Raw genomic sequence first — 25,698 nt, forward strand, 5'->3', positions numbered from 1 at the left:
GACAAGCCGCTTCAAATCCAACAGCAACTTCAAAGCATTCCTGAGCGGCAAAGCACTACCAGGAGGGGCAGGTGGGGACCAAGATTAGTCTCAAAAGCAGAGCCCTCAGGGGACGGGGAAAGCAAGGCACCCAGCCACCTGGCCACAGTTTGAGGAGAGAAACCATCCAAATGACTAGTCAGCTCTCCACTGTCTGAGCCCTGCCAGGCTCACAAACAAAAACAAAATAAAAAAAATAAAAAATAAATAAAAAAAAACAACCACCACACACAAAATCCAAACACATGCCCACTGCAAACCACCCCCTAACACTTGAGCTGATCCCAGAGGTTGAAGAGCCCCACACATGCTGCAGCCTCTGCCTCCGCGTTCCTGCTGCACGCCAGCCCCCCGGCATTACTTGTACTCCCTTCTTGCCGATGGATCTCACATGTCCAAAACAAGGGGCAGCCACTGTCCTAAAATCTGTGCCTACGGCTGACAAGCTGAAGCACTGGAGGCCAGGGGAGGACCCTACACTCACATCTCAAGCCACACAGGTGGCTAACCACAGTCCTGCTGAAACTCTTGCCTTGCTCCTGGCTGTCTGACCCACAGCCCTCCCTTTCCAACAGGCTGCAGAGACTGGAAAACTGAAAGCAGGCATGCACCAACCATAATAGGAAATAAAGCATTTCTTCCCTAACCATTTACAACTGTCAGAAGCAAATCTGTGCCCCAAAAGGCCCTGATGAGCAGCAAGAGGTCTCCCTTATCTATCAGCCCTATTCTCAGCCTCCCCTCCCAGCTCCTTCATTTCCTTCCAAGAAGCATTTTCCATTTCACAGCTACCCACTGTGCTTCTCCACAGCTACCCTGCAGTTGTCTCAAAAAACCCAGGGCTTACAACTACAAAGAGGAAACCTGATGTGAGAGAAATGGCAGTGCAACTGCTGTGGCTCATCGGTACATGGGATGCAGCCTCTTTTTTTCATGTTAGAGCCGGGAGCCCTCCCCAGGCCAGGTGCCTTATTCACCAGTTCAAACAGAAGCACATGATCAGCCAGCTGCAAGCAAGCAGGTCAAGCCTATAAATCTCTCTCTCTAGTATCTTTAGTCTTAAAAGTTTATGCAAAATTGAATATAAAAATAGATTCGCGCAGGGGAAAAAAACAAACAACTAAATGCCAGACATCTTGCTCACATCTGCTTTAAAATAGTTACTCTTGCCAATGCTTTCACAGACTACAGATTTTAGGACTGATGCCTTCAGAGACCCCACACTAGCAACAACCTGCAACTATTCAGAAAAGTTCTTCTGCACGAAGCTGGGGAAATACCCTCGATACAGTGAAGTCAGAAGAGCGAATAACTGGGCAAAAACGGTGCTGGGACCTTGATCTTATGGCCGCTTAAACATGTTCTCACCTTGAGGTCAACAGGACTCCTTGGAAGAGTTAAACCCAGCCTTACAAGTTTGCTAGGTTTTACACTTCTAGAACTTTTTCAAAAAACTTTATATAAGACTTACAGTCACATGAATAAGTCAACACAGTCGTTGCAGAAATCGTGGTAATGGCTGCGTAGTGGCCAACAAGAACAGCCTGTGGCAGAAGTTAACTGTTCCCCTGCAACAGTCGGTAAGAAGGTGCTTAGAGTCAAGAGTGATCATTCACTCCACCAGAACGGCCAAAAGGAAACACTGAGTAACATTTTCAGTAAGTTTGCTAGAGACTTGGTGGGGGAAAAAAAAAAGAGGGAAAAAGACACTGAATGGCTTAAACCTGTCTTGAAGAACAGGTGCCAAAGAGAGGCCTTTTTCTCAGCCTCCCTGTAACCTGGGGCTCCGGGACTCCACAGTTGGGAGTACGCAGGTGAAAACCACCACAGATGTCGGGTGTCATTGAAACAGCCGGAGATGACTCCCACAGTCCAATTCCCTCCTCCAAGAGGCAGGCACGGCCTGAAGGAGGAGGAGGGCGGAAAGGCAGGTAAGCGGAGAGACACGAAGTGGGGCCAGCCTGGTGCCAGCACACCAGCCCCGGCGCCGCAAGGCTGGGATCACCCTGGGCCAGCAAGGACCCTGCCCCCAGCATCGCTCCTGCCTCTCCAACAGGCCTGTCACCACGGAAGCAAACTTCCGTTTTTAAGGCTAATTTTTCAAGGCGGGCGGGTAGGTTTCCCTTTAGGACACCGGACCAGTGTGGTACAAGCCACCCCCCTGTCCCTGCTCGCTGCAGGCAGCCCCCCTTCAGCAGCGCACGGCACGGGGCGAGCCTCCTGCCTCCTCCTGGCACAGAAATGGCACCTGAGGGCTGAGCAGCCCCTTAGCGCTACACAATTAATGCGCATCGAGTTAGAAGTGACGGCAGGGAGCTCAGCTTGCCTCTCAACAGCCACTAGCCCACGGCACTGGAAAAGCTGCCTTTGCTGAAAGGAGTTTGCAGCTCCAGGTCACGCTAACAGGGTAACTGCTGGTGTGACAGCAGTGATAAGGCCCGTAACAGGCACCATTTCCAAGGACGCATTATTGGCTAAGGGGGCCTGGCCCTAGAAAATCCAGGGGTTTCCCCCCTCCTCGCACTTGTCTCTGCCTGCCTAGGAGGTTTCTGCCCACCCTGGGAAACAACTCGCCGGCGCTCGCTGCCAGGACAACTGCTGAGCGAGTTACGAATAAGAAACATGGCGTTACAGACTTCGCAGCAAAGCAAGGCCAAAGCCTGTCTGCCACGTGCTTCGGGAACACCACCAGGCCCTTAGTCCTCTAGAGTTAAGGGCGAAGCGCTGCGATGGCATCCAGACCCAGCTTAACTGCTCTGTGCCACCCTCCTCCTCCTCGCACCGCTGCTGACCGCAGGCGCGCAGGCGCCCGGTTCAATGCGTCCACAGCATGTGTGAACAGACGCATCAAAGTGTCCGACGTGAGCCTCCTGACCAGCCTGTTTCTCCTCCCAGTCCCGCAGGGCGAGGTCCTGCAGGATCAGGAAGCCTCACCATGGAAAAAGCACGAAAGCGTGACGGCTGCAGGAGCTCACTGACCTGCCCAGTGGGGTGGTTATCTGGAGAACGTCAAGTTTTTGAGCGTTCTTTATGTAAGTCCCTCAGCCATCCTCGTTTCTCAGCCCCTGCCACTCCACGAAACCACTCCCAGTTCCCTGGCAAGGGGAGATCATGCTGGGGCACACGCAGCTCCCCCCTCCACACCCTGTAGCTCCTGCTCCCCAAAAGGACACTGGTGCTCCCAGTATCCGTCCTCTTACTCCCCCAAGGAGACTGGCATTCACCAGAGTTGTCAGGAGCAGTGCGTGCCTCCATCATCTAACACGGGAGAAGCTTCCAATCCCCAGTGTCAAAACCTGCAGTATTGCCACCCACAAAATCTCCCTCTCCTGCTCTCACGGACTCAAGGACTGAAAAATCATCCTTTGAATATCTATCAGCCAGCCATGTCATCTGTAATTCTGCAATTTCCCCAAGTATTCCTCTGAGCTTCACTGTTTGGAAGTTGATAGGTATTGAAAGGTCATGAGTGTGATTCCAGGGTTAAGATTACATAAAATCCCAAACACCAAGCATAACTCCTCCTCCTCCTCCTCCTCCCTTATGAAACACTCTGTAGAGTGAACAGAGAATTAAATGCTTTCCATTCATTTTCTATTTTTAAACCCACTTGTTAACATTTCTTGGCTTTTTAAAACATCATTTGACTAGAGCTCTATTAATTACCCAATGGTCTCAGCAGTATAAATTTCTTCAGGATTTTTCCCCAAAGGAAACTCCCCTCACTTTTAGCCTAGTTCAAAGCTTCTCCCTATTAACTTTCAGAGAAGCTTGGTTTCTGAAGTTTCTTACGCATGCTTCTGCCACAATTAATATCTCCTGTATGCATTAATTTAAAGATATTCACATAAAACAGTTAGGTAATATAAAATGGGAAAGCTTTATGTAGAGGTTTCCAGATCATCCTTAAAAACCCTGTCTCAAACTGAAAAGACTTCTCACAGGTTTTATTAGTTGTCCTCTTGTGAAATCTCTAACAGACTGCATCTTGTTTTAAGAGAGTGTTTTGGAGTACAGAACTGTCAGCCTTTGAAAACTCATGTCCTGGTGGATCTTCATAAACAGCTTTGCTTGTTAATGCTTAGACATAAACACTAATCTCGCTCCAGCTTAGTACTCCACTGCTTTTCACTGTAAAGCTAATGTTGAAGACATAAACCAATTACTAGGAGTGAAAGTCTGCCATGGTGATTATTCCTAATAGTTAACAGATATTCATGGCCTTGCCCCTCTGTCAACCACTAGCTTTTCCCTTGAACTCCCCTTCCTGCCAGAACAAGCAAGTTGGATCTCTTCCTCCCACATTTCCTCCTACATTTCCCTTTTTTCCCCTCCAGATGTTTATAACTGCTGAATTAAAGATAACTGCTAAAAAATGCTGTTGGTTTTCAGCATTTTCCATGCATCGTCATCTCCCACAACCACAGAATCTACAAAATTGCAGTTATGTCTTTACAAGATCACCAATGACTTCCTGATGGGCATTATTTTTCTTATTTGCCTTTTATTATTATTTTCTAAGTAGGGAAAAAAAAAAAAAAAAAAAGGCCTTCAGCAAGACAGGTTTTAAGACTGGGCAGCACCTGAAGTTACATTCCTACATGTGTATTTAGAAATGTAACCAAGATGATCTGATTTTCATTTTGGGATACCAGAAAGCTCCAGATATGCACTACTGAAAAATAAGAGTAGTTTAAAAGGTTTGCTCGCTTCTTTTTAATAAACCCGAAATTATGTAGCTTTGAAGGGACCTCTGGAGTCCATCTTGCCTAACTCCTTATTCGCAGTACGACCAATTTGGATCAGGTTGCCCAGGGCCTTGCCTAGCTCAGCTGTGAATATCTCCATAGATGAAGACTTCACAGCCTCTCTGGACACCTGTTCAAGGTGAAAATTATGTTCCTAACACCCAACTGGAATTTCCTTTCTTGCAACTTGTAACCATCACGTCTTGTTCTATCACTGTGTATCTCAGAGGTGTCTAGCCTTGTCTTCTCTGCACCCTTTCATCAGAGAGCCACAGACATCAATAAGACCTCCCCTTTTCCTTTTATTCAGAAGACCAAACAAAACCCACCTCACCCTTTCCTTACATGTCATGTTCTACAGTACCCAGACCTCATGGTGGTCCTCATTTGGTTTATCCATCTCCATTTATCTTCAACAACCACAGGTTCAGACACATGGAAGCAAGCATATTTCTGGCCCTTCTCCCATTTCTTTTTGATGGGCACTTCACTTCCAACTCAAAATGTTTACAGTGCAAAGTTTGCAACTTCTTCTGGGCACGATTTTCCCTGTCTATGGACAAGTTTCTTTACTCACAACGCCTGCAGATTTAAAACAAACAAATCCCTTCCGTGATTTCACTGCAGGCATGTTAATTAGCAAAGAGCATTCAGGTGCACCCTTAGCGCATCATCACCCCACCAGGAACGTTTCATTTTCTGCATCATCACAACAAACAAACAAGGGGTCGGTGTGTGCTACCTTCATTAAAGTTGTCATCGGTCGAGATGTGGGTCAAGGGAGACTGGGGTCGAGAGTCCCCACAGAGGGAGTAGCTGTGTTCTGCCTGGATGAGGGGCGCTGGCGATGCCGGAGACAGTTCCACCTCCATTATTTCATTCTTCTCAGACAAGAAGGGATCATTCAAGAGCTGGCCTAGGACATCAGGTGAAAACTCATCCAGGAACTCTGTGAAGTGCTGTGGAGATAAAAGCGGGGGAAAAAGAAGTTTATCTCTTTGCCTGTCTGTCATGCCAACAACAGGAGAGCATTGATCAGAACAATTCCAGTATCTACACCGGGCACCCGTGCCAGTCAGCAGCAGGATCTACCAGCCCTGCCTAACGACCTCCTCCTCCTCCAATCACTACTTCAGGCTGAAGAGCTACAGCAAGAACAAAAGTCCTCTCAGAGGCATGTATTACAACAGAAGAGCCCGTGATTAACTTGCAACCAAAATGGAAAATAGAAGCATGGTAGTCATGTCCTGAAGCAGCCTCCTTCCCCCCACCGCCCTTAACATGCCACGGGAGACAGGAAAGCACATTTCACCCCGAGGGTGTGAAAGATCCTGCGGGGATTTACCACCAGAACACTTTGCGTGTGGAATAGAATACGCTGGGTTTAATTTTCACTGAAGCGGAGAAGAAAAAGGAAACACATTCAGACAGGGACTCCGACACCACATATGACTGTTTTAGCTGCGCAGAACATAGAGCACACTCTTAGGAAAACGGGTCCATGCACGTCCCCAGCCAAGCAATTAACGCATTTGCTATAAAACGGGTTTCCTGGCTGATTTATGTATCTATTTTAGAAGTCGCATTCCACCCAGGACTAGAGCCCGTATCCAGCTTCCAGCTAAAGCTCCTGACAGCCAGTACTAATTACCGCTTTATCGATTACACTGAATTCATTACATTGACAGTGCATGTTACGGCTGTACGTAGCAGGGTAACTTCGTGTTTGTTTTTCATTCAAAATGAGCACAAATCAAATCTACCGATTTACTTCCTTGAGACTGCAATGCAGTTCCAAGCAATAGCCAAAAACTCTGCAATCTCTTCTTGGTTTTGTTTCCAGTGTCAGTAGAAAACATCTTTGACAGACCAAGAAACTGCACTGCAAGAAACTATTCCTGCTCATCTCATTCACACAAAGAATTCTATTTTTGCACAAAAATATTAGTACAATGAATTATCATGAGCTTTTCCGAACAATCAGGCATTATCTACCATCTCTTACAGGAGTCTTTGTCAGTTGGGGTATGATCCTACAAAAGCCTAAGTCTGCTTGATTTGCTCTGGTTTTGCAAGCAGTATTGATCTTGGCTCTTCATTTTGCTCTCTCCTGCAGAAACAAACACTGAAATTCAAGACTCAGCTTCCCGTAGGCTAAATTAAGAATTAAACAAGCCAATATTGTATAAACCCATGAGGGAAGCGGTGTGCTCACAGCCCCATGCATGCACATTTCACAGCTCCGGCAGCACCTGTGGCCTTGGAGCCTGATGCTGGAAAACACTGAGCACAGCCCGTTCTCACAGAGTCCCCTGGAAGTTCGAGCGCCTCTTCCAAGATTCTCACACAAGCTAACTGTGCCTTCTTTCAAAATGAATAAGGCTTCGGTCAATTCTGACTGACACTGAGGAAAAGAAAATATTTACTAAACATAAGGCAATAAACAGAGGACCACCGTTGCTAGGCTGGAATAGAAAGCTAGCTGAAGTAAAGCCTTTACAAATGGCAAAACAGATCTGTAGCCCTGTATTTACTTACTTGAAATGATAACACTACTAAACAAACTCTCAGATGGCTCAGCAAGAGGGTCATGACCCCCTCGGAAAGCCTTGTCTATTTTAATTTTGATACCCAAGGACTCACTAGTATTTCACATCCAGGGCTACCTCCCAACATCTACAAGGATAGAAGTACGAACTACAATTCCCCACTACACAAGGAAGAAAGAAAAAAAAAATGCTTAAGACTAGGTGAACACCCTGGTGCATCAATAAAGTAAAACAGAGTAGGCAGCCATTAAAATGCAAACAAGGGAGGGAAACACTTCCCAACCACGACAGAAGTCAAGGATGAACCTATAAAAAAGCAGTGATTTTCTCACGGAAATTTTTTTTCCCCACAGTCTACACACTTCTTTTCATTTGGGCTAACAGCAAGAGCCAATTACATTTGTTTGCATATTTTCCTAAAGCTGGCTAGAACATTTCCCTCTTTCTAATTCTTCTTGCATGTATTATTCTGACTGATGAATAGCAGATGCTGAAATAGGGCTGCTACAATATTTGTACCCTGGTTTCTACACACGGTACTTTATCACCAGTGTTATCCAACCCGAGGACGTCATCCTTGAAAATACTGTATCTAAGTGTTGACTTAGTCTGGCACTATTTAGATGTTCTAATTTAACAGACTCAACTGAAAGATAAAATGACCACAGGCTACTTGGATATTTTTGGCAAATTTACAGAGATTTCTATTAGCCTTCTGTCTATTACTGCTTTGATATGGAAGAAAATCATATCAAATGCTATTTGACTTCTTCCATTTCATTAGAGTTAGGTATGTTAGATTTTTATTTTTATTTTTTTTTTTTTCCTTTTTGGATGGGGAATTTTCCTAATACCACTTCAGGAAAAGCAAAGAAGGAAACAAACATTCAACTTCCCAAAACCAGCGAGAAAGAGGACCTTGGAGTGGGGAAGGATTTTCAACATGTTCACCAACATTTGTGCTTTTATCCTTTTCACATGCAGCTGCAAAGCAGCAAGCTGTGAGAAAGAATCTGCATCTACAACATAATTGTCTGACAGCAAATAAATGGTCAATCAGTTTTTTAAATGATTCTCTAGTTTCATTATAATTTTTTAATCTTATTTTGAATGGTCTGTGATGCAACTTTGAATACTGCTCAACAGAGGAGCCTCACAAACAATTGCCACAGGTCAGACGGCCCAGCTACTGAACTCGGGGAACAGGCAATTTTAGGGATCTGGACTTCTCCTAACTCAGTGATTACAAAAAACCACCACCATTTGACTGACAGGAATCTTTCATATGTTATACACATCTCTACCACGCTGAAGGCTTAAAGCTAGCTCAGTTTGATTTATTTTTTCCCCTTAAGAAAACAATTGTCTCATTGAAAGAGGCTCCATTTGCTTAGAGAATTAAAAAAGAAAAGGCATGCGAGCAGTAGCTACAGCAGAAACCAGTCAGGAGCAGTTAAGCCTCCAGCTCCTCAAAACTTTCACCTGCATCTAAGCTGCTCACTCTTGTCTTTTCAAAGCACGTTCTCCCACTGCCAACCCTCCTCCTCCTCCTCCTCCTCTCCACAATCCCCTCTCTGCTTCTGCAGGCACCTTAGCAGTCGGTCATCAGCTGCGTCCAGAGCTGGAAAGCCAGAGAATAACCCTTAATTCTGATATAGCAACAACCACCCCTGCACTCAGGAAGAGGCAAGGGCAATTTAGGGAGGAAACTGAGAATTCTAGCCTTAGAAGCTGTATATATATTTGCTTGCAAAAGAAAGACATTCTTTGTCTGTGGCTTTCAGCTTGGCATCTTTCACCTAGAAGGTTCACCTTTTAAAGAAAGAAAGAGAAAAGAGCACTTGTATTGTAAATGTGCCTTTTTTTTTGTTTTGTTTTTAATACCTCTGCAGACAGCTCTGTTGCCAGCTTCCTGCTATCCTCACACCCCACTGGCAGCTGCAGCACTAATCGAAGACATGTGTTGGTACAAGGAGTCTGCCTGAATTATTAAACTATTCTCTCTACATAGCAAAGGGACGTGTTCAGCTGGGTTTTAACCCCTGCAAAAAGCCATGGATTTAGGACAGATGTAACCTTATCTTCCGCTTCCCATTCCCCCAGAACCTTGAAAAGACAAACCAAACAGCCCTGTTCCTGTTTACAGAAAGTAAACTGCGGCCCCGTGGAGTTTCGCCACCAATCTGGGTGGACATTTGCTCCCGCCTACAACCCGGGTGTTTTGGGGGAACACAAAACACCTACAGACGTCGCCCCGTGGTAAGCAAACAGAGGAGAGCTCTTACACCTGGCTGCACGGTGGATTTTGGATAACTCTTCGAAAGTCGTATCTGGCTGCAGACCAACTGGGCCGCAGGCTGCAGCTCTCCACAGCATCTGCCTGTTCCTGCCAGACAAAGGCCCTTTTCTCCAGCTCTGCCTAAGGGACAAGGGTTTGGGTTTTTTTGTTTTTTTTTTTTTTGTTTTTTTTTTTTTCTTTCTTGTCTGATCAAATGAACATCTCTGAAGTAAAACAGAGACTCAGGCTTTGCTAGGTCCACAGCAGGGCTGACTTCACCAGATGACCTGAAGCCAGACGACAGCAGCACTAGCCCCAGTTGTCTGAAGATGTGACATTGTCGTGACTAGAAAATAAAAACGGTCGTGCTCTGAAAATGGGCTTTCTAAGAACGCAGTCAATGAAGACAAGAAAGAGCCCCAAATGACATTTCGTAACTATATCTGAAGCACTAAACAAGCGACAGGCTTCGCTGAGCCTGGAAAACGCACCGTGTCAGCTCCAAGTCCCACACCCCGACTGCAGCAGCACAATCCACCCCCTCCAGCAGAGCTGCCCCGGAGGGGGGCTGCAGCAGCAGCACCCTGGCACGCTGCAAAAGCAGCCCGGCTCCCCAGGCAGCCCCGGGCAAGGCAACCTACGTGCAAGGTGCGAGGCTGAGAACCACCCACAAATTCAAGATGTTCCCCTCCTGGGAGTTAATGGCCTCCCTCCTGGCTCACCCCGAGGCCTCCTCATCTTGGAGGGATCAATCCCCCCCCCCCCTCCACGAGAGGAACTACCCGGGTGGGAGCATCCCTTCTACCCAGCGGGGATAAAAATGAAGCCCACCATCTACCCGTATGTACAAAACTGCCTAATATTTATCTCTTGTAAGGCTTGAGCAGCGGTAATGGAGGGGGGTGGGGGGCAAGGATTGCACCCTTACTTCTGTATCAAAGGAATCAGACTCCATGCAACGTACAAGGCAGTGCTCCTGCAGAAGATGAGGAAAGAGGGGTGAGAGGGGAGACCACAAACCATCCCTCATCTGTGGGGAAGTAAGCAAGCACCACAGGCATGAATCTGCCCCCTCCTTGCCCCCACTCTCCCATTTCCTCTCCCATTCAGACAACATGGAGAAAAGGGAATAATTTCTTCAGCAGCTCTTTTGCAGTTTGAATAAACAAAGGTGCGTAGGAGAGAAAACACAAAATATCACAAAAGATAGCAGCACTTCTAGTTAGTAGCATCAAGCAGATCAAGAAGCATGGTTACGTGGAGATACCATCTCCAAAGAAACAAGCGCACCTTTTACAGACACCTGGCAGCTGCTTATGTGGTAGCTGAGGAGGTCTGGGTAGGAGTCACGGCCGCTAACAAAAGGTTTCAAGCTCTGGGGCGTCCAGGCAAGGTGCCAGTTGTTAAAGATGGCACGTACGTGCCAGTCGGACTTCCCGGGTTGAGCTCCAGGCTTGACTGCATGGCAAGAGCTGCAAAAGGCACCACGCACATCGCTGTTAGCTCTGCCTGGGTTTGCAAGTGCAGCATCTACCCAGAAGGGCTTGGAGCAGAGACCTGTCCTTTTTGGCTAATAAAGGACCATGCCTAGAGATGCCGCTTGTGGAGGGGGGCTGCACACAGAAGCCTACCAATGATGACAACACAGCAGATAAGTCCGTGACTTTCTGCACGCCCAACCTCAAGGTTAGACCCCAAGGCACAGGTTAAAAAGCTTCCTCACAGCAGGCGTTTTCTTCCCAGACAATGTTGCTGATGGTGCTGTTGATTTTCCTGTTGCAAGTTCATCGGTGATGGACTGGAGGTGTCAGTGTGCATCAGCTTCCAACAGCCGAGACAAGTGATCTCAGTACTCACTGGCACTCAGGCATCTGTTAATTTTCAGAGATTCAAACACAAATTCTGCAGATTTTCAGGTACATCACTTCTCAACTTCCTCCCTTTCTAGAAATCCTTTCTGTTCACAGCAGGGAAGCTGGCCACCACTCACCCTTCTCCAAACTCAGCTACAACTTCTACTGCATGGCACCCACCTTTGCCAGCTTTGAGAAGGGCTCCTGACGGAGCCCCTGTAGCCTCACCTCGGCAATTCACTCACATATGCCCTGCAGGGAACACCAGAGCTCCCCTACCGCCATGGGGTGTGTTGGTACATCACTGTTAGGAGGCACGGATCCAAGCTCCTGCTGCATCGCTGTTACAAGGATGAGAAATGAAAGACAGCCTGGCAGCAACACAGTATTTTTTCCCTAAGGTTGATTACAAAGGTGTGGGCTGAGACAAAACCAACCCCACAGACTCATTCACCACCATCCCCACAGGGAGAAAGAGTGGAAGAGCGGAAGGCTGCACCCCATCCAGCTTGATATACCAAGGTGCTTACCTTTGGTATGCCTTAATTTGGATGGGGGGGAACCGACTATATTTGGCAGTGAACATTTGAAAAAATTAATGCAACTGCACCTGAAACAGCTGAAATCTGATTTTGGCGAGAGACCCCTTGGACAGACCACTGTACTGAGCATGAGACTGCAGGCATATCTAACTGCTTACTCTTATTAAGGCCACTGAGATCCTCGCTTTCGGCCAGATGAAGGACTAAAACAACCAGGAGAGCTTTCTGATGGCAGGAAAATAGCTTTAGATGCAGCCACAGCAGAGAACCAAGAGGCTGAGGACTGTAAACAGTCCCCCAAAGTCACGCCTAAAACGTGCTGATAACAGAGCAGAGGTTTACACTACCCTGGCTGATGTACCTGCCAAGGGCAAACAAAGGGAACCTCACATTTCTGGGTGTTTATCCTCTACAGTGTAAAAATCAAAACGAAGACACAGAAAACTAGTTGCTCGATTATTTTTTTCTACTGGAAAATTATTTACTGTCTAGTCATTAACTCATTTGCAGGAGGATATGAAGAGTAGCATGAAATTAGTATTTGAAAAGAGCAAAGAGATCTACCATAACAGCAGATATGATCATTTGGAGTCTCACACCAGCAATTACTCATTTTAAGCATAAAAAAAAAAAAAAAAAAATTGGATGGCTTAAAAAAAATCCACTAAGTCAATAACATTCAGGTTGTGTCATCAGCAAAACAAATGCCAGGAAATTCAGAACTACTAGATTTACATGGTAATTAAATCTGCACCTCTTCCCAACTTGCTCAGGCTACACAGTTGGAAATGCTGAAGTTCATGCTGAGCAAATCTTATAATCCACCCCATTATGCACACATGCATGCACACACTTCCATTGCAAACACTCAAGTGTTTCCAACCCATAACCAGCAAAGAAGAGATGTATTTATTTTTAATCGGGGGGATTTTTCAAGAACCGTGTTTACACCTTTGCCTTTCCTTGTTCCAAAATACTTTTTCACTTTCCTTAACACTCCAGCCCCCCCCCCCCCCAAAAAAAAACAAGTATTTTGGATTTAAAAAGAAAATTAAAACCAAATTTAAACTCTACAATAACTAGGGCTAAATATGGGTTGACAGAAAAAAAAAACAAAACAAAACAAAAAAAAAAACCAACAACAAAACCCTTGTGCAGTTGAGGGAAGGATGAGAAACAACCCTGAAGTCCACTGTCTGCAAGTGGAGAAAAAAAGATGCCGTTTGCTCATTCCTAGCCCAAGCCTCTTGGGAGTCATATAAAAAAGGAAAATCCTTCTCACATTCCCCTGCCCTTCCCCCAGTGAATAGTTCTTGGATCTAGTCTAACTTCTCAATTGGCTGGGCTCATGTTTTGCTCTTTCCCACCCTCTCCCCAAAAGAGCCAAAGTCAGAGAGGAGTGAGTCACAGGGGCCAGAGCAGCAGAGCGGTGAGTCAGCGAGCTGGAAGCCCTTCAACAAGGCTCCCCCCATCTGGGTCCCTGGCTGAGACCTCAAAATACATTATTAATTCTATGTTGCAAGCCAGCGTCTGGATTATGCTCTCGGGTCAGATGCATCCATTCTTTCGTCTCGGCTACTATTTTCTTTTTTTTTTTTTTTTTAATTTTTTTTTTCCACTTCTTTTTTGCCTCTTACACCCAGCTCGCTGGTATGCACTTTATTTGTCTCCTAAATCAGCTCTCAGGCTGCCAGCTTGAGTGTGGCAGAACCACAGAAATCGAAAACTCTCCATCGCTTCTCCCCATGCCCTTCCCTTCACCTGCTGAGCAGCAGGGTCACAACTCTTCACCACCAGTGACTGTAGAGGCTGCAAGACAAGCCCGACGGACAGGTCTGCCTTCCACGAGCCTCCAAACCACCAAAAGCAGAGGGGCAAGGCTCTCCCCACCCTCTCCAGCTAGTGTGAATCACCCTAGACAGAGAGAGCAGCTCAGCTTCCAAAACCTAGTCACCGGTGTCTCTGATGATTTTTGGCACTCAGGATACTTAAAGAGTCCAATTATGTTGTTAAAAACTATCTAGCAAATAAGGGAATAGATGCAGTTGTTTGGGGTTCTTTGCCCCAGCTGTGCTCCAGGCATGCAATGCCAGTCATAAACATTCGTTGTGAGATCGTATTAATTTGCTGGGTTACACCCCCAGTACACCTATAGGCTCTTTGGAAGGAATTTTAATTTACCACCAGTTTTACATCTAAGTAGCATCTTCTGGGTAACTACCCCGTCTTAAGCCAAAAAATAAGTAGTGAAAGAAAGTTTTCAGATAAGCTGAAACCTCTGTGTACAAGTTTTACAACTCACCAGTGGGCATTTATGGTCATTTGCTGCCCAAGAGCTCAGCAGCAGGGATAACAGATTTTGTTGTTGCACAGCTGGTTTAACTTATGGCTGCTTTTCAAAGGGAAGTTACTCCAGTTTCTTCTTGAACGCATGCAAATAGATCTTAACATTATAGCAGCTTTTTACGACATTTGGATGCACTGCACACTGCACTTGGTTTCATTTATCATCTTCCCTCACCATGGAAATGGGAGGGGAGGAAAGCCAAGAAAATTCATCTCCGTTCTCATGTAACAGCGTCCCTTGCTGAAGGGCACAGATAAGTTCTTTGTAAAGGGCACAGCCAGCATGATTCCTGTATCCCGAACAGAATCTGCTGGTCTTGTGCCCATTTTAGAGATCACAGAATATCTCACATTGGAAGGGACCCGTAAGGATCATCAGGTCCAACTCGCTGATGACTTTACAGATGTAACAGGAAGGAGGAAAGGAGAACCAGGGAGAGATGGCAGAAGTCAAAGGGATTGTCCAGCTGGCCTACACGGAAACAACACCCTCTCCCCGAGGATGACTGGCACCGTGCAATTCAGAGACAATTCCTTAAATCAGAAATTCTGTATCCTGCCCTGCAGGCCAGTGGCAGTTCTCTCATCTGCTCACCCTGCAAGGTCTCATCACAGTTCCCACGCGTTAAGCAACACGTGAAGTTGCCAGCCTCTGCCCATGGGCACAACCTCCCAAAACGCGGCCATCCCCGGGGGCACGCGGGGCCAGGAGGGCGTTAGGTGAGCCCAGCAACACCCCCATTTCTCATCCAGGTTCCCATTAGCACAGGGGGGCTGCTGGAGAACGCAGATGCTTTGCACCTCAGCTGGTTCGTGTTTAAAAGGTTCACAACAACCTCCTCCCTGAGGACCAAACAGATCTCTTCCAAAGGAGGATCTTAAATTAGTCTGAGCAGTGTAGGTAGGAAACAACAACTTCTGCTCCACCAGCAGCGCTCACTTCGTGCTCTGGCTTGCCACTCCTGACTGACAGGACACTTGACATTTAAAATAAATATCACTATTTTCTTCTCCAACAATGTTACGTCTTTAATGGCTGCAAAGTTTAAATGGCAGGGTTCCTAACTTGCAGGAGCAATTGCTCCTTCTTCTTCCTAATGCTGGCCGCAAACCTACACACCACCCCGTCAAAATTCAGCTCTTTAAGTAAAGCTGTCTGGTTATTATAAAAGAAGTAAGGCTTTACTATCAGTACTGGCAGCTTAAGGAGAGATTGGGCATTTTATTTCAGTAAGGAGTTAGCAGGTTTTGTTTTACAGATTCATTTTTAGTACTGGGGGGGGGGGGTGTCTGCTGGGTTTCTGTTTGTTTTTAACAGTAGAAGCATAGACGCTGAGGCTTGAAAAGGAAGAACACAAACTTAACCTCCTGAATGTTTATTAAAGTGCTCTTAATTTTTGAAGAGTCAGACTATGTCTTCAGCTGCCTCAATGCAGGCTCCCTGCGTTGATTATGGAAAACATAAATTAGCTTTTATAAATGCTGCCTAATATTCATAGACAGAATGGTTAAAAATGCAGATGCGTGTCAAGTTTTAAAAAGAAGAAGCGTACCACACACATATAACCCTTCCTTGAACTCGAGACAGGTGCTTGACCACAAGGGAAGGAGGAAAAAAAATAGAGTGGTTTTGCAAAACAAGTGTGAAGAAATCCATAGGTCAAAACGCCTTACCCATGAGATTAACTCCCCTGCCTGATTCAGAGCTCAAGGATCAGTGGCCTTTGGCTAGCAATGACTCTAGCTACCACGGGTTTTAGACCCTGCCTGGCAGAAACTGCTGTCCCCTCCATCATACAGATATCTGCTATCAGGGCAGAAAGAGAAACAACACTGGCAGGACTTTGTGTTCTGTGCTGCTGTTGCTGAGCGTTATACATTAAGTACCACGCACTGAAAAAGTCAGTTTGATATCAAATCCTGTTCAGCACACGGATCCTGCCAGACAGCAGATCAAATGACTACACTAAAGAACTCCTTTCCAGTAAATAAGTCCTATACCTTGCTTTCAGTAGAAACATCCTGGGTTTTGATCTGACATATCTCTCATCCTTCCCATAAACTTGCACTAAAGCCCGAACACTGTGGATGCAAACAGAGCTGATACTTTGCCAACAGCAGATATAATCAAAGACTTCCCATCCCAAACTGGCAAAACGCTTCCAGCTTGCAATTTTGCAGCATGCTTCATGTCAAACCAGCTACTGCCCCGGGAAATTAAGGAGGAGCGGAGCAATAATACTTAATGATGACAGCACCTGGGAAGAACGCCCCTACTTGTACCCGACACCACGACACGAGATGCTCTGGATGAGCCAGCCCTGCTGAAACCCATCCCACAGCAAAAAGCCTTGCGTTTTGAAGCTGCCTCCGGCGGTCTTCTGTACCACGAGATGGATACTTCAAGACGTCCGTGTTGCACTTGTACAGCCTTAACTCCACAGAAATTCACACAGGAACCCACAGAAATCGTTTTCACGCCTCATTTTGTATGGACCTGCACCTCCATCGGCACTGGTACTTTGGCACCCTCCCTCTGAAGAAAGATGCATTTCATGTCACCACAAGAGTGGTGGGAGTCACTTGGTTTTTACTCATGCCAAAAGCAGACCAGTTTGTTCTGAAGCTCTACTGAAAGCTGCAGAGATAAAGGAAACAAGGAGACAGGATGTGAACAAGATCAAATAAATATATACTCAGAAGTATGCGTAGCATTCGTCTAGACAAATTATTTTAAGATACCCCGTACTTGAGTGCCGGTATTCCAATTTCCTATGACAAGTCTTTTGTCACAGTGCCAGAAAACATTACTTCAGTCAACTTTGTAAAAAAAATAAAGAACAGGAGTGGTACTGGATTAAGGTTCAGGGCCCCAAAGTAGCAATAGATGGAAACATCTGTATCCTAAGATCGGGTCTTAAGAAGAAAAAAACAAAGTTGTGCACTTAGTTCTCCTCTGTGCTTCTTTCCAGAGATGCAGGGACTAGTGGAATGGCTTATTCAGTAATGTGTGCTGCCTCTCCCCACTCAGGATTCCTGACAATACAGGGTAGACTTTCAAACCAGCATCGCCTTCATTTGCCTGTGAACAGGCGTTTCAGCTCCTTATGCTAGCCCTCCCCCATTCAGAGCACTCCCCTCCTACATCTGTACCTCCCATTTCCAGATCTTTGCTCCCAAGCAGACGAAAGAGAGGTGTAAGCTACTCAGCACCTCTCAGGATGTAAAGATCAGCAGAACTGGGAAGAAAGCCACAAGCTGCAGGTGAAGACTGGAGGAGCAGAGCCAGAAGAGAAAGGGTGCAAAGGGCAAGCAATGGGAGGAGGAGAGGAAGTCACAGTGCTTGGGAAGGGATAAAATAAACCTACAACACATAAGCAGCCTATTAAGGTTGTGCGAGAACTTCCTCCACCCCCAGCTGCGCATTTTTGCCAAGCGTCACTGACTTCTGTGCCTCGCCATTTAAAACTGCCTACCCTAAAGCGGTCATTATGGCAACTGCTGCGGACTTACCCTCGTTTATTCTTCCCCACCCAAAAGGCAGGTTCGAGAAAGAAAGGAGGACTCGGGAGGGGTCGGCCCTAGACTCCTGCGTCCCCGAGTCAGCAGGACGGAGGCACGCTGCTGCGGGAGCGGTGCCAGCACACCGTCGGGCAGCGCAGCTCTACCCTTCCCCGGCACCGAACACTGCCTCCAACCCGTGCTCGGCAGTCCCAAAGCGATGGGCAAGCCCTTCAAGCTGCCCCCATTAAACAGGAGCAAGAAAACCTAAGAGAAGGTCGTTAACCAAGGAGGCGTCAGTGGTGATCGTAAATGATTTATGTACGTATCAGAACGTGCTTAAAAACAAAAAAAAAAAAAAACAAAAAAAAAAAAAAAAAAACAAAACCCCTGCCATCTCACCACAGCAGGTAAAGAGAAAGCCACCCTGGGCAAACAACCCTGCTTACCATGGATACTTCTAAGTAATACATATTTGGACGACTGGGAGAAAGGAAAAATGAAGGAAAATGAACATTAATCAGAACCTAGAAGACGAGAAAGAGTTAACAGAAAATACAATTCCGAGGGAAAAAAGATTGCTTCAGAGTTTTTCAGGACCCAGAAGAATGTTAATTATAGATTAGGCCAGTGCTTGGTTGCAGTTACTGGGGAGGAGGAAGGAAGATCAAAATGTTTAACTGAATATTCCTGGGAGGGGGCGGTTCTGAATTACTGCTCTTTATATGAGAACAGATGATACTGCCATCCCACAGGATGGTAATGAAATGATTTTCATCGCAACAATAATGGAAAAGAATATAAAAACAACAGCTACTTAAAGCTGGCCATTTTAATTAGCAGACCTAGAAAATCTCCATCTGAAAAGTCTAAACAGAGCTTCTGAGGAGCTCCTGAAACTATTTTCAGTATGAGGCAACACTGATGGACTGTAAAAAAGAATATGAAAATATTCAAATGTAAACAAGGCAACCAAAGTAACAGCAAGTTAACCTACCTACTGTTCATTCCTGATAAAGGGAAGAGATGAAGAAGGGAAGAGAGTAGAGACTAAGAATAAAAGGGAGAGAACTAATTTATGCTTATAATTCCACAATAACTGATAATCTAGCTTCTCAAATTTTATCTCTTTTTATTACAAGCTGAATACACCTTGTCTCTCATAAGGCAACTGACCTGGTGCTATACAAAACAAAGCTAGAGCGATACAAAGTCAACAGGCCACATTCAGTGTGATAAAGAAATAAGAAATCTCGAGATGCAAAACACAAATCAGCTGATTGCACCACGCGTTTTCAGTGAGTTCCCACAGGGATCAGTTCTTGGCCCCAGATTCTAATATTTTATCAATGACCTGAGAGGAAAAGTCACTACCACTGAAATTTGCAGATAACCCAGCATCAGCAAGAGCAGTGAGTAATACAAAGGTCAGGTCACAAAACCAAAACACAGAGTACTTGGTAAGCAGCCATTAACAAGTGACGTGTTTTAAATAAAGCTGAAGGTAAAAAAAAAAAAAAAAAAAAAAGGAAATAATAATAAAATAATAAATCTTATTGCTGCAAACAAAAGGCCCCAAGTCCTGCTCAGGTGACTGACAATCAGAAGCGGAGATCTCAGCCTTGGAACCCCAAGGAGAGATGTGGCTGAAGGAGCACTTGTGGGACAGGTACTGCGAGCACTGAGTGCAAGGAGGAGGGACTGGGGAGGAGGTGCAGAGGCGTGCTCGCACGCCGAGTGCGAGAGACCCCTTGCTGCACCCCAGGCCAAGCCCCGCAGCCGGAGCATCGAGGTCCCACGCGGTCCCGGGAGCTGGGGACCCTCGCACAGCCACCCCCCGCTGTGAGGCCAGTGCTGGGCTCGCACAACTAAAGCACAGCAGGGAGGTAATGGTACTGCAGAAATCTTGCCTTTTTTCTTTATTTAGGAAGGTTTTTTTTTTGTTTGTTTGTTTGCGCTTGTTTCTTAAATGAGGCTTCCTATTTAAAAGAAGTCCTCCTGTAAATCTCAACCCCCAGCTACGGCTTTTGTACTACAGCCTCATGCCAACCCCACAGCCTGCTGCACAAGCCTGTGCCCCCTGCACAGTCCAGTGTAGACAGGTTTGAGGACTTCAGAAGACAGAGGGGTGTGAAGAAGGAATTCATTCTCCGTGCTCGTGGTGGATGCAGCTCCTACCGGCCACAACCAGGCTTCAGTCCTGTATCACCAAATTCCAAGAGAAGGATGTTAAACAACTGGAGAGAGTTTGGAGAATCACAAGAATCACTGCGGAGCTGGAAATCCTGCCTCAAAATAGAAGCAAATAACAAAAGAAGAAAGCAATGTATTCAGCCTGTCAAAGAGGAAACGAATGCGGAACACGAACTTTCGGTACTGAAACAGGGAATAAGACTTTGAGAAGGGCCCTACCAGCTTGCAGCTAAGTTTGCAAGCTGAAGCCAGATCCATTCATCGTGGTTATAAAGGGAGACAATATTAAAAAAAGGGAGAACAATCAATCATGAGGGAACAGCGAGAATTCTTTCACCCAAGGCATTTTTAATTGAAGACTGGAGGTTTCCCTACAAGGATATGCAGGAATTCAAACAGCAAACAATCTGGGGAAGTTTTATAGCCCATGATTTACATAAGGCTAAACTAATTAATCATAACTGTTTCCTTTGGCCTACCTGCAGCAAAACAAGACTGTTTACTAGCGTGGCAGCATGTTCGGGAGAACCCGATACAAACCCAGAGCTGGAAAACCTGCTGATGCTGCTTTGCATTCCTATATTCCAGATAACTTGATATCCTTATCAGGAAGGCAGGCGTGGAACACAGTTCAAGAACCCAGGTTTAAGACCAAAGGTTGCTCGTGTTAGACACAACCCACACGTTCACAAGCAAGCTCCAAACAGAGCGCTCAATAAATTTCAAGTGACCGGCACATCCCACAGCACTAGTCCACTGAAAGCCTTTTCCCTTCGTTTATTTTTAAGGCTGGGTTCTCAAGCCCTACTGCACGAGTGAGTCAGCTTTCCTTCCTGGGCTGGTGAGGGCTGCAGACACCCCAGCACCAGCTGGGACAGGGAGCCACTACTGCTTGCCATCACCCCAAGAGCTGCACCTCAATAGAGAGCTGGGAGAGGGTCACAGAGGAAAAATTTGGCAGGCTTGCATTGGACTTCAGGGTTTCTCGATCAAAGAGACTGAAAACACAAACACCCCGCAACACCCACGCGTGCAAACTATTCCCTGTCCTCCTGATACCAATCTGTTCCTCAGGAACAGGGGGGGCAGCTGCAGTCATGACAAAGCACAAGCAAACTCCTGCGACAAACTGGGAGGCCGCAGGAGCGCACAGCGTCATGATCATTTTCAGAGTCCGCATTTAATTTCCAAACAAACCGCATCTGAGAGATGGCTGGTTTCAGTGGCGACGGGAGATTCCCCACGAGCCCAGGCGAGAGGAATGCCAGGGTGCGTGGGGGAATTAAAAGAGAGCTTCCACATGGAGGGACAGACTTCAAAAGAAGTCATTTAGCAGTTGCTCATTTTCAAGTCTCTTTTACTACGTCTCCTAGTTAGCAAAGATGCACATGTCTCAGCATCTCCTCCATGGCCTAACGTCTTTTCCAAATGCCAAGTCTGCAGCAGCAGAAGGCTGCCCCTAGCAGAGATATCAGAGGCAAGTTACTTTATTCTTCCTTTAAACCTGAGAAAGAACACAAATGCAAGCACGTAACATGCAATCCCGTTCAAACGCAGAGAGAACACAGTAACTTGGTCTTTCATTTTACGTTAGGAAAAAAGCTTATTTTTTTTTTAGTTTGATAAAGAAAAACATTAAAAGCAAACAGCTGACAGAAATGAAGGAGAGGAAGCATTTAAAGGAAAGGAGGAGTTTCATCCTGTTCTAAAGATTAATTACAAGATTAATCCCACCAGGCAATGCGAGGTTCTGGCACTAAAGTAGAAGGGCGCTCTAGCCAACGCCTCCAGCCAACACATATCCACGCACCCCCGCGCAGCATCCCCCCCCAAGTCCACACCCCTCAAACGCTAACGCACAAACAAAGCCGCTTTCACTTGCAGCACTGCAGTTTAATGAACTGGATATGCTGAGCGAGGGCACTGCGCGGGGCGGAAGGCGGCTCTCCCGAGACTGCCAAAAAAAGCCTGCCCAGCGTCCCGGTGATGGAGACGGGCGGCGGGAAGTTTCAGACATTGCATCAGCGGAGGCACACGCAGTCAGCTCGTTCGCGCTATCCCCGCCAAGGCTAACTCAGACCCCAGCGAGCCCCAGCCAAGATTTTCTCGAGCTGTTCGGGGGCGAGCGGGTGCCGGGTGAGGAGGGGGAGAAGGGAGGGAGAGGCCCGGCCCCGGGGGGGGGGGGGGTGCGGGGAAGGCCGCGGGGCCTGCTGACGGGTGCCTGGCCCAGCACCCAGCGAGCGGCAGCCCCCAGAGGCCCCTTGGCCCCTGCTTCTGTGACCGTTACTCCAGAGCTCAAATGAAGGGAAAAAATTAAAAAAAAAAAAAAAAGGCGTTTTTCCCAGGCTCTGTCAACACTGCTGTAAGGAAATAAATAGCACCTTGAGGATAGAGGGCCAGTCAGAAGCCGCTCCGCGTGCTGTCCCACAGCGCCTGAGCGGGCCGGGCCTCCTCAGCCCCAGGCACCCTTTAGCCTCTTCATTCCACGTGCTCAAGGGCAATAACAAAGTGCTACTCTCCTATCACAAGGGGTTTCAAGGAAGGTGGCGTGGAAGATTGCATCACGTTCGATGCCAAGATTACTGGGATCGTAAAAATGCCAGAGCTGGGACGTAGAGGGAGCCCCTTGTTGCAGGGCACGGTGCTGGATGGAGGCCTGGAGGGAAGGACCCACACAGGGACTTCAGGCTCTGAGGGCTACCGAGAGGTGAAGAACAAGCTCAGAAGCTCATTTTAAATTTCAGGTGTCGCCATTTCTCCCGTGCAGCCTGTAAGCCATCTGTGGTGCACGGCCACACGAAACCCCACCTGCTGAGCACCGGGCCAGCACAGCCCCCCAACATGAAGCAGCTCGAGTGGAGAGCACCCCAAGGGTGGAACACATTCTCCTGGAGCTAAATGAGTCTGTTCGGCTCTAGGGAAACAGAGGTACGTAGCCAGAAAAATAATCGGGGGAACCTTGTACTGCTAATCAGCAGTGCATGACTCCAGAGCCAGTTAAGGCTATATATACACAGAGATATATATGTGTGTGTGCACGCTTGTGTGTCTATGTGTATTAAATATAGCTCAGTTTTTTAATACGGCGCCGTTGGCTGCGGAACAGTTCAGACGAGCATCTGCTACAGACCATCTGGACTGGGAAGGGAGGGAGCACGAAACGCTATGGGACTCCTGAGGAATTTGAAAATTGCAGCGGATTTTACATGGAAAACTGTTGCGTAAGGTACACTGACAAATGTGTGATATCAGGAATGTTCTTTAGCTAAAAGAAGAAAAAGAAAGAGAAGTGATCCTGAAACTGCTGCTTTCTGTGGGGGTTGGAGTTGGCTACAGGCGGTGGTACTGACCTCATGCCACTGAAATTCAACGTAATTAAAAGAAACAAAACCAAGTTCTCAGGACATGCATCAGTATGGGAGAAGATCTAGCGCTGGACTCGTGTTGAGCCAATTAACTGAAAATGATACCTGACATTCAGTAGGTCACCATAGAGTATCTTAAATATCAAAAAAATAAAAGCTAAAAACCACTGTGAGTTTTTATTCGTTGAATTAACATATAAGAACCAACAGTTCACGTGTAAAGCACTCTGACTTCCTACTAAGATGGCTTCGTATTCATAATGCATATTCACACATGGAGATATTATCAGTATACTCCAAAGACTACAGCAAAATTCTATGAACTAGAAGATTTTATAAATCAAGGCTTGCAACAGCCATGTCTTAGGTAGAACCGATACAAAGACTCAGACATGTCAAAACTAAAATAATCAGGTTTTCAGAATTTTTAAGCGTCCTCTCCTCTGTTTTTATTTTTTTCTGGTTGCAAGATCTGCAAGGGTTAACAAAGGAAACTAAAGAACATGAGGTAATCTCAAGTTTGCAGAGTCCGCAGACTTCTCCAGAAAATTGTTAAGTGTGGAAAAACGACAAGGGATTGAAAATCACTGCTCTGATTCTACCGACAAGTTGTGGTTCCAGATGGCTCAGGAAGATCCGGTCTTCAGCAAGAGTCAAAATGAACATGGTTGGCACTAATGCCAAGTGAGAACTCAGCATTTCTGGGATTTCCATAAGGTGAATTGTACTTGTCCTGTAACAGTAGCAAGTTGCGAGCATGCGCTCACAGGGGAACTCAAACACACGTCAATATGGAGAAATAACAGCTCTTCTTTTGGAAAGAGAAGCTGTCCATCTTTTCCCCGCTACCAGTCATCTTTATTTTCCCAATACTGCAATAAAAAAAAACATCTAATAACACTTCAAAAGGTCCAGTAGGGTAGCATTTTGTAAAAGAAGCCCACTAGACCACTTTACAGAAGGATCTAATAGCTCTGTTCCACAAAAGGATCCAGTTACAAAAGCCTCCAGTTTCATCTTTATGGAGACAGCCAGCCACACTCAGAAAAGCCTGCAAACAGATGGAGATAATAGAAATTTAAATGGTCCATCCAGCTTTCAGTATAACCACCGTATGCGGTATTTCATCAGCTGCCAGGCGAGTGGGAGAGGAGGGAAGGAGTAGAAGAGATCATCAATCTCCCCATCCTATGTACATTGTCCCAGTCTCTGGCTAATGTAACAGCAGTTCCAACTATTCCTCTTTTGACAGGATTTGTTAAGCCAGTCAAGGAAGGTCAGGACAGAATATGGAAACAGATTTAGACCAGATGCCCATGCTAATAGTAATTCATACCACATATTCCCCACCTAAACTGAAAATATTAAATAAAAGCAGTGACAATCTGATACACTTTTAAAGGTCTAGTGCTCTAGCCATTTTTATTGAAGCAGATGATTTGTCTGCTCCTGATCCAAATCCATTTTTAAAAGTTCAAGGAGTAGGTAGATAAACACGTTGGGAAGCAGCCTTTTCTGATGTGTAGAAATTTGTATTCGTGGCTTTTTCGCTGGTAAAAAGAGGCCGTAGACACAGAGCTGGAACTGTAGGAATAAAAGCTTGATAGGACTTTTCATACCACATCATTGTAAATAAACCTTCCTATTATTAGATGGCACCGCGAACATACATCTCCAAGAGGGGCAACTAGAGCAGTAACAAGGAAAATTGGCTATGAACCCTGCCAGACCGTGTGAGAGAAGCCCACACGCAAATTCAGATGCTCTCCTGGTACACTCTGAAGTTGGTGTTTTGTTTAGGGAAGAAATCAAGCAGCTAAAGGGGACTACAGGAAGGCTTCCTGCCAGGACTGCCGAGAAGCTCAGCACTGACCTGCTAAAGCCTTCAGTGATAAGACAGGCAGAAAAGAGGCACAAAGACACAACTGTGGACCAGGAGAGGAATGTACACAGCTCCTTATCTTGCTTTTCAACACTTAAATTCCCATGGCAATTACTCTTTTCTTATCCCGAAAACAAGGGGACACTTGTGTAACCGGTGCAGGAACAGCCACAAGCAAAGCCTCCTCTGCTGATATACCCAAGCTTCCTTCTTGGCAAGATAACCTGTAGCAGCAAGAAGGCCAAGGGGTCATTCACCTTGCTCAGCCTCTGCCCATGGTGGCACAAGAGCACGCTGCCTGTGATGGGAAGAGCCCTGGGGATGTCGGGGAAAGGGATGACATTTTGCCAGAGCACCCCAAGTGCTTTTTGCATAAGACACCCACCTAGCCCCAGGATACCT

At 46.3% G+C, this 25,698-nt stretch overlaps 1 protein-coding gene across 2 annotated transcripts in view; it reads right to left on the bottom strand.

The window, feature by feature from the left end:
- Positions 1-25,698, bottom strand: part of CREB3L2 (cAMP responsive element binding protein 3 like 2) — an 82,893-nt gene that overhangs the window by 33,186 nt on the left and 24,009 nt on the right. For both annotated transcript variants that reach the window (XM_042795334.1, XM_042795333.1), the window contains exon 2: positions 5,530-5,746. In XM_042795334.1, the coding sequence (XP_042651268.1) occupies positions 5,530-5,746 (217 nt within the window). The remainder of the gene's footprint in view (positions 1-5,529; positions 5,747-25,698) is intronic.

The sequence above is a fragment of the Tyto alba genome, unplaced genomic scaffold (assembly GCF_018691265.1).
Source record: "Tyto alba isolate M040663 unplaced genomic scaffold, T.alba_DEE_v4.0 Super-Scaffold_21, whole genome shotgun sequence".
Classification (NCBI taxonomy): domain Eukaryota; kingdom Metazoa; phylum Chordata; class Aves; order Strigiformes; family Tytonidae; genus Tyto; species Tyto alba.